Below are 15,881 nucleotides of genomic sequence, written 5' to 3'. Positions count from 1 at the left end.
TTCGTATCGCGTTGCAGTTTTGACCAATCAATACACCGAAAACCTACCACGTGAAGAACTAGTTCTTCACGTGACATAATACTAGTGAAGCCACACTGTTCATGAAGCGAGGTTTTCGTTCGTCGCAACGAAAACTATCTACTTTGCAACACTAATTTTTGAACAGTCCCTAGAGAGAGCGTAAAGCTTTGTTTTTTGTGTTGGCTGGCGACGTTTAGCGTAGTACACTCGTGAGACTAATTACCGGACACCATATTATCAGTGCAGGTGGCAACAATTTACAGGATCGGTTTCTAATTAAACTAATGAAATAAATGGTCACATGACATAATATGTTACCAGTCCTCCTAGCGAGTGGCACAAAAAGCACGTGCCAAAACACGTGGAGCGCGCGCAAGGAGGAGGACTGGGTACGAGTCTAATGTAGGAGATGAGCATGATTAAGTACATACCCATCCCTACATACCCATCATTTTCTCAAAATGTTTATATATATATATATATATATATATATATATATATATATATATATATATATATATATATATATATATATATATATGAATTAGATCGTAGAGACAGCTACGGAAGTCTTGCGTGCCAGACCTTCAGCGTACATGCGCAGCCAAGCTTGCCCCCGCGCGCGTACGCCAAAGGTCTGGCACGCGAGACTAACAAGAAAGTATCAAGCTGCACAGAACACAACCACTTCACTCACACCTCTAAAAATCCACAATATTTTTAAGTAATATTTTTGCAACGTCTGGCGTTCCATACACTCACATGTACACCAATCCACTATATACATTCCTATACAAAAATATGCCTCAAACGTCATAAAATAAAAAAATACACAAAAGTCGATCCCCACCCACAACCCAAACTCTAAACACACTAACTCATCACACATCTCTACGTCTCTTAATATCTTTCACCAGCAAGCGAGTCAAATCACCCGTCACAGCAACAAGAAATATCCACAATGGAATGCAGACCACACTATAAGAACTACTCAAGTCTCCATTCAATCGAAGACATACGACGACTACAGCAATAATATTGAGAATAAACAGAAAGAGCAGCCACAATTTCCTCCACGCCGACGACACGTTATTCGGTATGTGAATACTTCTCTCCAGAAAGTGATGCCACAGTCCCAGACAGAGCACCAGTGAATACACGACATCAAATATGAGCACTGGGAGAGCAATTACAATCCATGGCCACTCCGTTTCGTTTCCGACTCGAAGTGCTATAAAGATTGCCGTCGTTGCGAGTGCTATCCAAGTTACTGTCGTGCGTATGACGACTGCGATCACCATTTTCTCTGATTGTTAGAGTGTTGGCGGTGGGGACCCGAGTGAGTGCTCTGTCGGTGATGTGAGGCGTCCGGGGTGAAGATGTGATTGTACGGATGCCGCCGGATGAGTTGGGATGTACGTGTAGAGTCACTTTCGAGAACAATGAGGAACTAGGAAACTGCCAATACGGGTATTGACCGTTGTCAGACATCCGGGCACTCAGTAATAAATTATGAAATTTGTTTATATTTAAAATAATTTTAATAAATGTAATTTTAATTTTTACTTTATTTATAGCGGTGCAATATTAATTAAGCATATATATTATTTAATTAATTTTGTGTTGTGGTGTTACCATACGTGTCGTAAACACGTGACCGTGACTAAGAACATACGGGACATCACTCATCTGAGTACAATGTTTTCTTTTTTCTGTGTTCTTTTCTTGGGTCTAGTACTAGCTTTGCCCGAAGCTGCAGTTGTCAATCTATCTCTTATTACTGTAGGAATTGTTGGAGGACTCGTGGTCGTGCAGTTATGCAGCAACAACAGACTGAGTGAATATTTCTCTCTGACGTGGCTTCTAGATCCCTTACGGATCAAGTGGGGAGAGATAAAATACAGGAGGACGAGCAGAGAGCTAATACGCCGGCACAAATTTAAATCAGAAGCAGAACTGCCGCGCAAACTGCAGGAGGCGATCAGCAAGATCATTGATTTGCTTATCCGGGACTTCGTGACGTCGTGGTACGACGAAGTGGCCGGAGGCGATGAAGAGATGGCATCAGAAAGCCAGTTCTTATTAAAAGAGGCTTCTAATAAAGCGTTTAACGTGATGAAAAAGTGTGACACCCACAAGTTAGTACGTGACGTCATCCTGAAATTTCTAGATCACGTGACTTACATGAGAAATGCCCGGAAGCTCATTGAATCCAACAGTGGTGGTGCTAAATTTTTACACGACGACAACCATACAGACGATGGTTTACATCAAAGTCGTATGATGAAAGCATATTCGCACTGTTGTCGGATTCATCCAGCGATGACGAGTCCCGAGAGCGAGATGCTGTACATTCGAAACACGGTGGCTCTTCTGCTCGAGGTGCTTCTCCCTCCGAGCGAACTCAACTGCACGCCCGGCGTGTTCATACTCAAGGAAGTGATCTCGTGTAACGCCATCCTATCACTCACTCGTCATGTGAGCGAACCCGATTGGATAAATCAAATAATTATTGACATTCTAGAAGTCATGCCACTTGAACAATACAGAAAACTAGAGGGTTGCCATGATGATGACACCAACAAGGAAACTCGTAAAGACCCAGAAAATGCACAGAAAACCGATACTCGAGATCGAAAAATTAAAGTCGTTGCACCCGTCTCTATGACCGTACGAGACGTGAAGCCAAAAGCTCCAGTTGTGGACAAACTCGTATTTCCGTTGTCTGTTAGTAGGATGAGCTCGGGTCCCACACACATGCCTCATCGCTTGCCTGTAATTCAAGAATCAAACGCGTTTGACAGCAAGGAGTCTTTGCCTCGTCTCTCGTCATCTGTTGACATGCCATTGCGGCCTACGCTCGATTCTGTTGACGCACCGTCGCAGTCAAAGTTTGTTGCCATGATGGATGATCGTTTGCCATTGATTAAGGCCGACCATTTTGCTGTGAGGCGAAGGTCTGAGTCGCTTCCTGCCGTTTGCGATGGGACAAGATCTGGAGGCTGGAGTGAGGCGGCGTCGCCGTGTTTACAGAGTGATGAGCCTGTGGATTATGCGAGTATGTTGACCGTTTGTGGGATTGAAGATGCGGGTGTGGGGAACGAAGGGTATAAGGTGTTTGTTGTGAAGGTGGGTGAGTGACGGTGATGCTGTGCAGGCCGTATTTGTGTATTTGGTTCGTCGATTTTGTTTGTTTTTGTGTGTTTGTTTGGTAATTTGTTGGTCTGTCAGCCTGTCTGTCTGTTTGTCTGTATGTTTGTTTATCTGTCTGGTGGTTTGTCCATTTTTGTTTGTCTGTCTATTTGGTAGTTTGTCCATTTTGTTTGTCTGTTTGTCTGGTGGTTTGTCCATTTTGTTTGTCTGTTTGTCTGGTGGTTTGTCTATGTTTTGTTTGTCTGTTTGTCGGGTGGCTTGTCCATTTTTGTTTGTCTGTCTGGTGTTTTGTTCATTTTTTATTTGTCTGTCTGTTTGGTAGTTTGTCCACTTTTGTTTGTCTGCTTGGTAGTTTTGTCCACTTTTTGTTTGTCTGTCTGGTGGTTTGTCCATTTTGTTTGCCTGTCTGTTTGGTAGTTTGTCCACTTTTAGTTTGTCTGTCTGTTTGGTAGTTTTGTCCACTTTTTTGTTTGTCTGTCTGGTGGTTTGTCCATTTTTGTTTGTCTGTTTGTTTGGTAGTTTGCCCACTTTTTGTTTGTCTGTCTGTTTGGTAGTTTGTCCACTTTTTGTTTGTCTGTTTGGTGGTTTGTCCATTTTTGTTTGTCTGTTTGTTTGGTAGTTTGTCCACTTTTTGTTTGTCTGTCTGTTTGGTAGTTTGTCCACTTTTTGTTTGTCTGTCTGGTGGTTTGTCCATTTTTGTTTGTCTGTTTGTTTGGTAGTTTGAGCATTTGGTTGCTTATTTTCAGTGTGCATATTCATTGACGAGTCATGCTAGAAAGGTTACAGTACTATCTACTGTATGTTTGCTGTTTGTTTAGTATTCTGATTGTATTTGGTCGGAAGGCGGTCGAGATCAATCTAGGAAGTTGTCACGTGTTGTCAAACGTCGCTACAATGAATTTGCAGAGTTGGATCGACGTCTGAGAAGGATACCTTCACAAGTGAATCTTATGAAAGGTTCTGTGGCTTAACCAATAGACAGACACACAGACTGACAGACAGATTGACTATACATGATGTTGTTGACGATGACAACAGTGATGAACACACACACACACACACACACACACACACACACACACACACACACACACACACACACACACACACACACACACACACACACACACACACACACACACACACACACACACACACACACACACACACACACACACACACACACACAAACACACACACACACACACACACACGAACGAACACACACACACAAACACACACACACACACACACACACACACACACACACACACACACCACACACACACACACACACACACACACACACACACACACACACACACACACACACACTACAGTCTAACCAATCACACAGTAACATTTCTTTGTTTCTTCAGGCGTTGAGTTACCAAGGAAGAGGTTGCCATTTCCTTTGTCACTCACTGTACCCTTAGAAAAGTTTCTGGAAACAAGACAAAGACACCTGGAGGCTTATCTTCATGTCTAGAATTTTATGATTTTTTAATAGATTTTGTTCAATATTTTGACTTGTTTATGAAGATATTGCTGTCAAAGCGTGAGATTCGGACAGGTCAAGAACTGATGAATTTTTTGGCTGTAAAGACTGACCCAGATGTTGCATTTGTGAATCAAGAGAAATCTATTGGGGTGAGCATGTTGTACGGTATTGTTTGTTTATTGGTTGGCGAGTGGACATGGACATGTTGCAGACAGACAAGGAGACAAAGGTGGGAGGCAAAATAGATGTCCTGATTTTTCTGTCTGTCAGCATGTGTTCTTGTTTGATGTTTGTTTGTTTGTTCTTTGGACAAGCTGGGAAGTAGGCAGGTAGACAGACGTCCATGCATGCAGACGGACAGACTGACACATAAACTCACAGACACACAGACAGACACATAGACAATCACACAGACAGACAGACAGACAGACAGACAGACACAGACACATAGACAGACAGACAGACACACACACACACACACACACACACACACACACACACACACACACACACACACACACACACACACACACACACACACACACACACACACACACACACACACACACACACACATACGGACGCACACAGACAGACAGACACGCACATACAGACACACAGACACACACGCACAGACAGACACACAAACTGACAGACAGACAAACACATAGACAGACACATAGACAGACATGCATACAGACACACTCAGACAGAAAGACAGGCAGACAAATAGACACACAGAAAGACACAGACACAGGCATTTAGACACAGAGACAGACAGACAGACGGAATTCACAGCATACTGGAGACAACGTATGTCCATCCAGTGGCAGTGCTGCTAGTGGTGTCATAGATTTTGAAGTTGAAAACAACTGAAGAAGACAGACAGACAGACAGACAAAGGTTAACAGACAGACAGACAGACAGGTACACACAGACAAACACAGAATCAGTAAACACAAGAAAAGTGGATAGACAGACAGACAGACAGACTAATACAGCAGTTTGAATACAAACAACTTGTTGACAGGTCCTTGCTCCCGTCTTGGCTCCACTACAGGCCGTCTCAACAGCAATCAAAGAAGGCGCAACAGCAATCAAAGAAGGCGAGCCTACAACAACAGCAACACACGATTGTCTGCCTACCAGCCAACGTATCGCTTTTTCTGTGTGTTAGGCTTTCCAATTCGACTCACATCATCAAACTTGAACGTCAAAGAGGAATCCTCTTCTCTACAAACATCATCCCCATTCGAAGAAGTCGACTGGAAGGACAAGTTGGTACGTTGACTAGAGTCTAGTGTCTTTACTCGTTGACGTATGCCTTGAATTGTTGTACACAGTTGGACAGTCAGAGTGCAGTTTCAGTCTTTCAGGCATATTTAGAGACGAGGGCGGCCAATGGTCAATCAGCAATGTCTCTCAGCGTTTCAGGTATTCAAGCGCTTAGCCAACTAGCAAGACAATTGCAACAGGACGAAGCTGTCGATGGCGACGAGAGGAGCGGTGTGCACGAACCGAGAGATTGGGATTTAATTGATATCTTGGTGGAGCTTGGCATCGAGGCACTGAGCGAGAGAGACAGTTGGCTGTTGGGTGAGCGAGTTCATGCAACGTTGTTTGCATTGTTTGGACGAGTACTAGACAGGTAAGAAAATCGGTTGTCAAGACACAGTCGAATGCCGACTTTGCATGTTGTCTAACCTCAGCCAATTGCATGCATTTTATATGCATTTTTGTATTAGTATTATGTGTATGTATGTATGTATGTATGTTTGTAGGATGTATGTATGTATGTATGTATGTATGTATGATGTATGTATGTAGGTATGTAGGTATGTATGTGTGTATGTATGTATGTATGTATGATGTATGTATGTATGTATGTATGTATGTACTTGAGCTTAGCTACTAGCTGTTATTGTGCGCAGCTGTAAGAGTGCAGCTTAGGCATAGCTGTAGTTGCTCCCCTTAGGTTTGTAACCATAATAAATGGTCTCTCACATGATGTATGTATGTATGTATGTATGTATGTATGTATGTATGTATGTATGTTATGTATGTATGTATGTATGTATGTATGTATGTATGTATGTTATGTATGTATGTATGCTACTGAGCTCGTCCATGGGTGGCGGATAGTGGAACGACCCTCATATATGAGGGCCAGCTGTGATATAAGCAGAAACCATTCTAATGAATGAATTTTTTCTGATGAATGAGCAGTTGCGGACCCACAACAGCAGTACCAGCAAGGTGTGTGTGTGGTGGGACAGTAGGTACCGCTACTGTTCCCAAAGAAAATCCACAAAGCTTGTTGACAGTACTGTGACATGGCAAGTACAGGCTGCCATCCAATAAGCTTACGCTAACCTGAGGTTACTGTGCTGATCCATGTATTACAGTCTATGGTCTTGGATTATGCTCTGTTGTGATGCAGTGACAAAGACAACAGGCTTTTGTTGTGTTTTTTTTGTGGTGGTGTTGCAACAGTGTAGTACTGTGGTGTACTTTATAGCAGGAATGAAAGCCCATCAGTCATTCTCTGGCAAACCACTGCATCCTAGTTGCTTGCATGCTTGTTGCAGCTCCTGCCCCAGTATGTACTCGGTAATCTAGGACGAGGGAGTGGGTCTGATATTGTGCAAGTCGTACTCACTATATACCATTTTATGCGCAGGTTCTGCTTTGTCCATGTCTCCTTGTACTTTACTCATTATCAACCATCATTATCATGTATGTATGTAAACTCTCTCCCTAAGTGCACCTACGAGCCACCACTCTTTGGATCTAATGCACGCAACCGGAAATCTCAAACCATTCTTCACAATTCTGATAACAGCATACTGGGTGAAAAGGAAAACTCTCCCTTTCCTTTGCAATAATGGCCAGTTTTCAGTGACATCTACGATGTCATATTAAAACCATTTGGTTCGTAAGAAGGTCTGATACACCTTTTGAAACATTCTGGAAGCCTTTTGTTAGAACTATAGACTGGAGTTTACAATTACATGACTGTTTGTAGCCTTCTTTAGCTGGACGTTTTAGTGTAAATGATTTAATTAGATTGTTATTGTTTTAGAAGTCGTAACGACTCTCAATAATAAAAAATTTATGTATGTGTGTATGTATGTGTGTATGTATGTATGGATGTATGTATTTATGTATGTATGTATGTGAGTGTGTGTCTATGTATGTATGTGTGTGTGTTGTGTATGCATGTATGTATAGCATTTGACGTTTTGTTTGTTCAGGTTCATTGCAGATGAACTACGTGATGTCCTTACTGAAGCAAGGTGGACTCGTTATATTGACATGTTGAGGGACTCACTGTGGCCCAATGGTCAGTTACGAGATGGAAATGAACCGCTACGTACTGAAGAGCAGAAGGTGGCAACGAAGCAGGAGACACTCCGGTTTCTGAAGAAATTCCCTCCAGGTTAGTTGGAATTTGATATTAATTGTTTGAGATAATTGTTGTGGTATAATGGTTATAATTTATTTATTATTATTTAATTATGTGTGTATATATATTGTATTGTGATTTGATGCAGAGCACAGTGCAGTACATTTTGTGTGCAATCAGACAATTACCGGGAATTTCCCAAACAGCACCCAGGGCAGCAATACAGACGATGGGATTTTTATGGAAGAATATTCGTTCTCGATTAGCGCCCCAGGCAGTTCATAGGAAACTCTGGCAAAAGGCAGATTGACTTGAGGCTCGCAGAGTAGGCAAGTGTGAGGCCCATCTTACAACGTCCTGCCTAGATGCTTAGTCTCTATAAACTTACGAGTGCAACCAGACCTGACGGCCCTCCTATGCTTCTTGTCAGGCATTTCTTTAGAGGTTCCTTTTTGATCAACCGTGTTCAAGTGGGCAGTCTTTTGACTCAATGCTGTTTGGAAATTCCCAGTAGTAAATATAGAAGTTAGTATTATGGAAAGCCATGGAGACAAGCAGGCAAACTGACAAACAGACACAGATACATACGTGCATACACACACAGACAGACAGACAGATAATTTATTCTCATACAGATTCTACTTGTACAAATGCTAGGATTTTAAATACAAATCAGTTTTTGCAAACAACAAAGTCATTAACTAATGGACTTGACTTCAAATGTCAAAATCAAATAATCTATCTAAATCACCATGATTAGGTGACAGTTTTGAAAGTTTTCTAAGGATAACTTTGGCATTGCATCTTTGCAGAATTGTAGAAAATCTTTTTCTCCAATACGACATGAACATGGAAGCATTAAAATTGGCTTTTGGTTGTGCTGACTGTTGTGACAAATGCTGTAAAAATTCTCTGCCTTCATGCCCCACCTCCCAAAATGTTCTATCACAAGAGGAACACATCTTGATACATATCCCCCTGGAACAAGCTCTTTTGAATATTTTTCATTTTCTTTTCTTGTCTTGTTGCGGCAGCATGACCATTTTCCTTGCTAGCCCTCCTAATAATGTCCTGACTCCACGGATGAGCCAGGGACACATCAAAATCCAAATTCTGTCCAGTATTTGGATCATACACACACACACTCTGACAGACAGACGGACAGATATACATTCATGCAGACAGATAGACAGACAGACAGATAGACAACTAGACAAATGAAGAGACAGACGAACCAAAGCCACTGTGTCATCATGCATCTCCACTTGCTTATAATGTCATCGCAGTGGGTTAGAATTCATGTGTAGAGCTGCATGTGCACGACTTGTGTCTAACTGAGCATACTTTTCTTAGGAGTCGTGAGATTAGCTGCCGGACGAAGTCTATATGATGACGTCATGGAGGAGTTGCTCGAAATGGTGCAAGACCCTTGGATCAATAGACATTTGATTTATACTCTTCTAGACTTAGTTATCCAATCAGTAGTCAAACATAGCGCCAATGAAATTTTGTTACCGGAAGTTTCATAGAGTTTCTACAACAAACTAGAAATTTAATTACTAGAATAAATTAAATTAATTAACACTGGTCTCGTGCCTGGTCACGTGAACTCGTTGCTATGCGCGCACTGCGTGTATACAACCACGCCCTTTCGATACTTTCACGTCTTCCTCTCCGTCTCTGCGAGCAGACCTCGGGAATCCAGACGGACTAATCGATATGTGGTGAGAAGAGGTAACGAATTAGGCAGCGACGCTCACAGGGGCCTCATGGAATGTCCCCCGAGAATCGCTGATTGGCCGCTCATTGTCTTGTACCTTTCCTGCAGCCAATCAACCAATTGCAAACCAGTAAGCGCACAACACTGCAACATTGCAACATTGATCTGCTACATTGATCTACTACATTGATCTGCTACATTGATTTGCTACATTGTATCAACGCACCAATGTTGATGACGCGTCCTCTTCCCGATGCAAAATCCTTCTTGGCAATCGAGCCGCCTCCTTCGCCGTCACACCACGGCAAGAAGATCATAGCACGCAGCAACGTGCATTACAGCTGTGAAGAGCCGACCAGAGAGCAGGTCTGGGTGGAAAACTATGAGCGACGTCTGAAGCAGATGGCTGACTGTGGGTTTCGTTCTGTTGACTACAAGCCGTATAGAGAGTTGGAGGAGGTGGAGCTGGATGATCGAGTTTTGATGTTGAAGGCTGTTGGGCAGCATGATCGGGAGGTTGTTGATGAGATCAGTGTGGCTGGTGATGAGGATGATGTTGGTGTGGGGAGACTGGTGAGTGGTTGGAATCGAACGACCACTGGAAGTCCATCGATGGGAGGAAGGGTATGATAGGAGTGTCTGTATGTTTGTCTGTACGCGTGTCTGTATGTCTGTTTGTCTGTCTGTCTGTTTGTCTGTCTGTCTGTCAAGAATCATTTATTTCTTACAATCACACTATCATACATCACAGCAGAAACTACTCGACTAAAGCTAAATGCTTTATAGTGTTCATAGGTAAGTGTATACATATTTTCTGAGGCAAAAGAGACAACTAAAAGTACACTAATGATAAAAGAATTGAGTGCTGAGTGACTCGGGAATCTGACACCCACTGTCTGTCTATCTGTCTGTCTGTCTGTTTGTCTGTCTGTCTGTCTATCTGTGTGTCTGTCTGTCTGTCTATTTGTTTGTCTGTCTGTCTGTCAATCTATCTGTCTGTCTGTCCGTCTGTCTGTCTGTCAATACATATATTTTCAAAGAACAACACTACTACATTCTAGTCTGGCCCAAACGGCTGACGCCATAATTTAACTACGTGCGAATGAAGAATGTCCCAGTCTTGCCAACTTTCTGCTAATTATGCTAGCATTACACCTTTGCAAAGCTACCGACATGCATTTACGCCACATGTCTGTCTGTCTGTCTTCATTTATTTCAATACATTTTAAGCACAATTACAAACACTAAGTATACAATAATCCTTGTGACAATGTCTGTCTCAAACTCAAAAAAGACTAAACCACCTATGCCATTTACATCAAATGCAAAGAGTGTTTGTCTGTCTGTCTGTCTGTCTGCATGTTTGTGTTTTGATCTGTTTACAAGTTAATTCGTTTCTAAAGCATTTTTTGCAGAGTTGGACTGGCTCTTGAAAACTTGTTTGGCATGTGTATTTTTATAGATCAGCAGCATTCTTGCCTCCTGTGGACCAGTGATGACGCCAATGATTGGTGGACAGCTAGAATCATTGAATGGCCACTTGAAGGACGGCAGGTCAGTTGCCTGAATAGCTAGATCACTGTTGCTGTGTTGCAGCAGCTGCAAGCAAGGAGACTGGATTTCCCAACTTAGATATTGGGTAGCTAGTGCAAATGGCTATCACTTTCAGAAAGATGTCTATAATAATATTGTTATGATCTTGCATCTTTTAGCTTTATTTTTCTTTTTCATTCGTTAGCTTTAACTATAAACAAAGTAAAATTACATCAGCAAAAATGTCTCACAATATTAAATTTGAACTTTTAATTTACTTATATGTACAATTTGTATTAAATTATATTTACTTATATATAATTTATATAATTAAAATATTTTTGGAATCAAATGTCTACGTGTATTAGTAACACGTGGTGTGCATAGGAAACGAATCGGTCGCGTGAAACAGGGTCATGGCCTTTTTCCAGAAATACAAGAAGAAGAGAGGAAAAGAGTTTGTGAAAGCTTCTTTTTCCTGTACGTCTGTAATTAATTGTAATGTTGACAACATCATCTACTAGTTGGAACTCAGTCAAGAGGCAGCGAGGAAAGAGCAAGAACTCCGGAAGTCTGAATGGAACTCAACAGTAGCCAATACAATGGTATGGAATAGCAGTAGTGAAGATGATGATGACGATGACGATAGCAAATGGTAACAAACAGTCCTCACAGTTTATGTTTGTGAATGTGATTTTCTGGTTGTTTTAGCTCATTTGCTTCGAGCACACCACATTCAAGAATTGAGTCTGTGGCAGCTGACAGCACTGGTGGTGGCATAGAAGATGCTGAGAGTGAGAAATCTGTTTCTGGTAAGATGGTGTAATAATGATAAATACCATATGTAATAATACTGGAGGGATGCAGCGACACATAATAAATAAATAAATTGATTAATTAGTTAATTAATGAATAAATAAAATAAATAATAAATACTAAATAAATAAATAAATAAAATAAATAATAAATAAAGTAAATAGTAAATAAACTAAATAAATAAATAAATAATAAACAAATAAATAAATAAATAAATAAGCAAGCAAGCAAGTAAGTAAATAAATAAATAAATAAATGAAATAAAATAAATGAATAAATTAATTAGTTAATAAATAAATAAATAATAAATAAACTAAATAATAAATAAATTAAATAAATAAATAATAAATAATAAATAAATAAATTAATAATAAATAAAATAAATAACTAAATAAATAAATAATAAATAAATAAATAAATAATAAATAAATAACTAAATAAATAAATAAATAAATAATTAATTAATTAATAAATAGAATAAAATAAATTGATTAATTAATTAGTTAATAAATATATAAACAAATAAAATAGATAATTAATAAATACATAAATAAATAGTAAATCAATAAATAAAATAAAATAAATAAAATAAATAAATTAATTAAATAATATATAAATATAAATAATAAAGCGATTGGCTTGTTAGTAAACAATAATGTGGTTGAAGTAATAATAATTTATTAATTTTACTGTGTCTCTAAAAGCTTGCTCTACAGACTACGAATCTTTTGCTGACGAAGACAAACAAGATGGAAGCACTGATGACAATTCCAGTGTAGATAAGATGCCTATATCGACCAGTCACTCTGGCAGTAAACTTGCTGGTCACCAGGCTCCAGTGTCAATGAGCAGGAAATCAATGGCACACAATGATGGAAACAATCAACTTTTTCAAACAAGTCACGAAACCTTTGGAACCAATGCAAGTGGCGAACCAGGAGACGCGTATGATGGCGTTTGTTGTTGGTTTATAAATGCTGCAATTTGATGGTGTTATAGAGACACAGTGTTTCGACAGTTGAGGTCGCTGCAATGGCTACTTGAGGCGATGCTTCAGAAGGTGCCCGGATGCATGCCACCAATTATGTCAACGTGGCAAACAAGAATGTATGTGTATAGTGTATTAGGGAAACCAGTTAGATTGTAGCAAACTTTTTGTTGTATTGACTTGATATGCATCTCTAATGGTCAGTGACTATGCAAACTTTGGTTTGTCGAGTGCCTATTCTTTGATTACCAGTCCACCAAATTTTTTAATTTTAGTTTTTAATTTTTAATTTGGGATTATAGTGTGATTATATAAGCCCAACCATTAAAATCAATTTTTATATGTGCCACCAAACGATCTTTGTTTGAGATGACCAACTAATGAAATTAATTAAATTAAATTTTTTATGACTGAAATTTCCTGGTTTTATAGTGTCACAACACACGTTGATTGTGACAGGTGTCTAGCACTACTTGGTATTGCTAACTGAAAGAGTCAAAATTAACTAGTTTGTTAATTAAATTAACAAGTGAATATTATGAAAATATTTTTTCTTAGATGAATATTAATATTAACAAATTACACACACACACATGCGCACACACCACACACACACACACACACACACACACACACACACACACACACACACACACACACACACACACACACACACACACACACACACACACACACACACACACACACACACACACCAGCAATAAGTCATACACGACAAGTGTACTACATTTAGTTAAGGACCGCATCTAAATGGTGTTGGCAGAGGTTATTTTAGTCAGCCGGCGTTCTCATTGTCCCCATACGTTACATCCGTAATATCTCTATTGATGAGGCATTGATAGCATTAGGGATAATTTGTGGTTTTTAAAACAGTGACATGCTAAAGAAGATTGACAGCAAGGAGATTGTTGAAACTCGAAAGCGAAGAGAAGACAGTTGGGAAAAACTGGTCACACAACATGGTCCAAAGGTTATGCTTGTGATAAGCATTTCATGTTGTACAGTCAACTCATCTATTTTGTAGAAGTATGTGCTTCTCAATCCATTGCTAAAGACTACCAATGATTCAAGCAGTAAAAGTAGTGTGATATCAAGTCGACATGTACTCTAGCACATCGAAACGACAAATTCTTTCTGACTCTTTTTTCATGTTTTAGAATTTGAATACATCTGGTTACTTTACAAGAAGTGGCCTTATCAAGGAGTCGTCGTTATTATTGGATACTCCACCAGGAATGCTAATGGATGAAGATCGAGATGCTGCTTATGAGGCCACAGTCGCTCTGGTCACTTCAGGTGTGTTTCCTTCCGACATCACCGACAAAGAAGAGATGCAGTCTTTACCAAGGACACCGAAAAGGCAGCCCCTCCAACAACCTCTGAAAGGTGGGAAATACTTAAATTAATATTAAGTATAAAAATGTATAAATATAAAAAATATAGTAAAGTAATATTAAATTTGTATATTTATTAGTTAAATACAAATTAATAATTATTAAGCATTTTATACATTGATATCCCGGATGTTGTATTATATTCCGGATGTTATATTTTGGAAAGTTGGATTAAAATATTTAAAATTTGTGAACGTGTTTTGTTGGATAATTATTATGACATTTAGTTTAATTAATTAATTTAAATATAAAAATATATAAATATAAAAATTAAATCGTGAATTAATATTAAATATATAAAATTAATATTAAATTAATATTAAATTTAATATTAAATATAAAAATGCATAAATATAAAAAAATAATATTGAATTAATATTAAATATAAAATTAATATAAAAATAACATTAAATTAATAAGAGTTAATATTAAATGCGCTAGTTTAAAATTATATTTATATTAATCTTTTTAATTTTATTTAATGATTATTAGCTGCATTCAAAAAATCACCTGATCCTGTGAAAAAGAGTCATCCAGTGGCAAGTCTTAGACCGCCTGCTATTATGCCTCGCATGACTCGTGGTGCACTGCTACGACATCCTTCTCTGACGAAAACTTATCCTCCCAACACGCAGTCTGCACAGCCCAAGCCTCGACCAAAGAGCAGTCCTCCTATCCAGCGTAAACTCACGGTATGAATCCGTTTCTGTCTTGTGTAGTTGCATGACCTCCTTTTTCTTTATTCGTTTGCTAGTTGGATGGATGGTTTGTCATTTGGTACGTATGTATCTGTTGTCTGTCTGTTTGATTGTTTCTTTTTTTGACATACCTTGTAGTATATAGATTTTTCCTTTTGTTTTTTATTATTCTATCTGTCTTTTAGCTGGGGTATTTACTTGTCTAGTTGTCTGCGTGTCTGTCTAACCATCAGTCCTTTTGATTGCCCATGTGTCCGTCTGTCTGTCTGTCTGTCTGTCTGTCTGCCTAGTTGCCTGCCTGCCTGTCTGTCTGTCTAGCTGCCTGCCTGTCTGTCTGTCTGTCTGTCTGTCTGTCTATCTGTTTGTCTGTTGTCTGTCTGTCTGTCTGTCTGTCTGTCTGTCTGTCAATACATATATTTTTCTAAATGAACTATAGCACCAAAGCAAAAGCTAATCTACGTGTCCATTACATCTAGTACATACATGAAAACTGGTTAAAACTACAATGTACACTATATACACACTAAATACACGTACACATTATGACTAGATGAAAGGGACCTATGGTCCCGGTCTCTAAATGCATATGACTGTCCACTGAGAGCTGAAGTCTTTGTGCAGCTGTATTTG

The 15,881-nt window shown here is 39.3% G+C and overlaps 3 protein-coding genes across 3 annotated transcripts; 2 read left to right on the top strand and 1 right to left on the bottom strand.

The window, feature by feature from the left end:
* Positions 1–709: 709 nt before the first annotated feature.
* On the bottom strand, positions 710–1,483 carry LOC134197987 (transmembrane protein 60-like). The gene has a single exon (XM_062667335.1). The coding sequence runs from the start codon at positions 1,320–1,322 to the stop codon at positions 903–905; it is 420 nt and encodes a 139-aa protein (XP_062523319.1). The 5' UTR covers positions 1,323–1,483; the 3' UTR covers positions 710–902.
* Positions 1,484–1,708: 225 nt separating this feature from the next.
* LOC134197986 (sorting nexin-19-like) lies at positions 1,709–9,645 on the top strand. Its single transcript, XM_062667334.1, has 9 exons — positions 1,709–3,150; positions 3,993–4,131; positions 4,554–4,657; positions 4,717–4,824; positions 5,706–5,781; positions 5,853–5,956; positions 6,019–6,323; positions 7,930–8,114; positions 9,435–9,645. Exons 1-9 carry the CDS (start codon positions 1,720–1,722, stop codon positions 9,608–9,610), a joined length of 2,628 nt encoding a protein of 875 aa, XP_062523318.1. The 5' UTR covers positions 1,709–1,719; the 3' UTR covers positions 9,611–9,645.
* Positions 9,646–9,738: 93 nt separating this feature from the next.
* On the top strand, positions 9,739–15,245 carry LOC134197988 (uncharacterized; the record flags this gene model as incomplete). The annotated part of the gene is made up of 12 exons (XM_062667336.1): positions 9,739–9,815; positions 9,910–10,425; positions 11,264–11,355; positions 11,722–11,791; positions 11,859–11,989; positions 12,046–12,146; positions 12,867–13,095; positions 13,150–13,257; positions 14,033–14,129; positions 14,184–14,261; positions 14,317–14,545; positions 15,046–15,245. Coding segments are annotated over exons 2-12 (1,731 nt in total), but the record flags the coding sequence as incomplete, so codon positions are not given.
* Positions 15,246–15,881: the final 636 nt, after the last annotated feature.

The sequence above is a fragment of the Corticium candelabrum genome, unplaced genomic scaffold, assembly GCF_963422355.1.
Source record: "Corticium candelabrum unplaced genomic scaffold, ooCorCand1.1 SCAFFOLD_75, whole genome shotgun sequence".
Classification (NCBI taxonomy): Eukaryota; Metazoa; Porifera; class Homoscleromorpha; order Homosclerophorida; family Plakinidae; genus Corticium; species Corticium candelabrum.
Note: the sequence above shows the minus strand (reverse complement) of the source record. Positions and strands in the feature narration are given on the sequence as shown.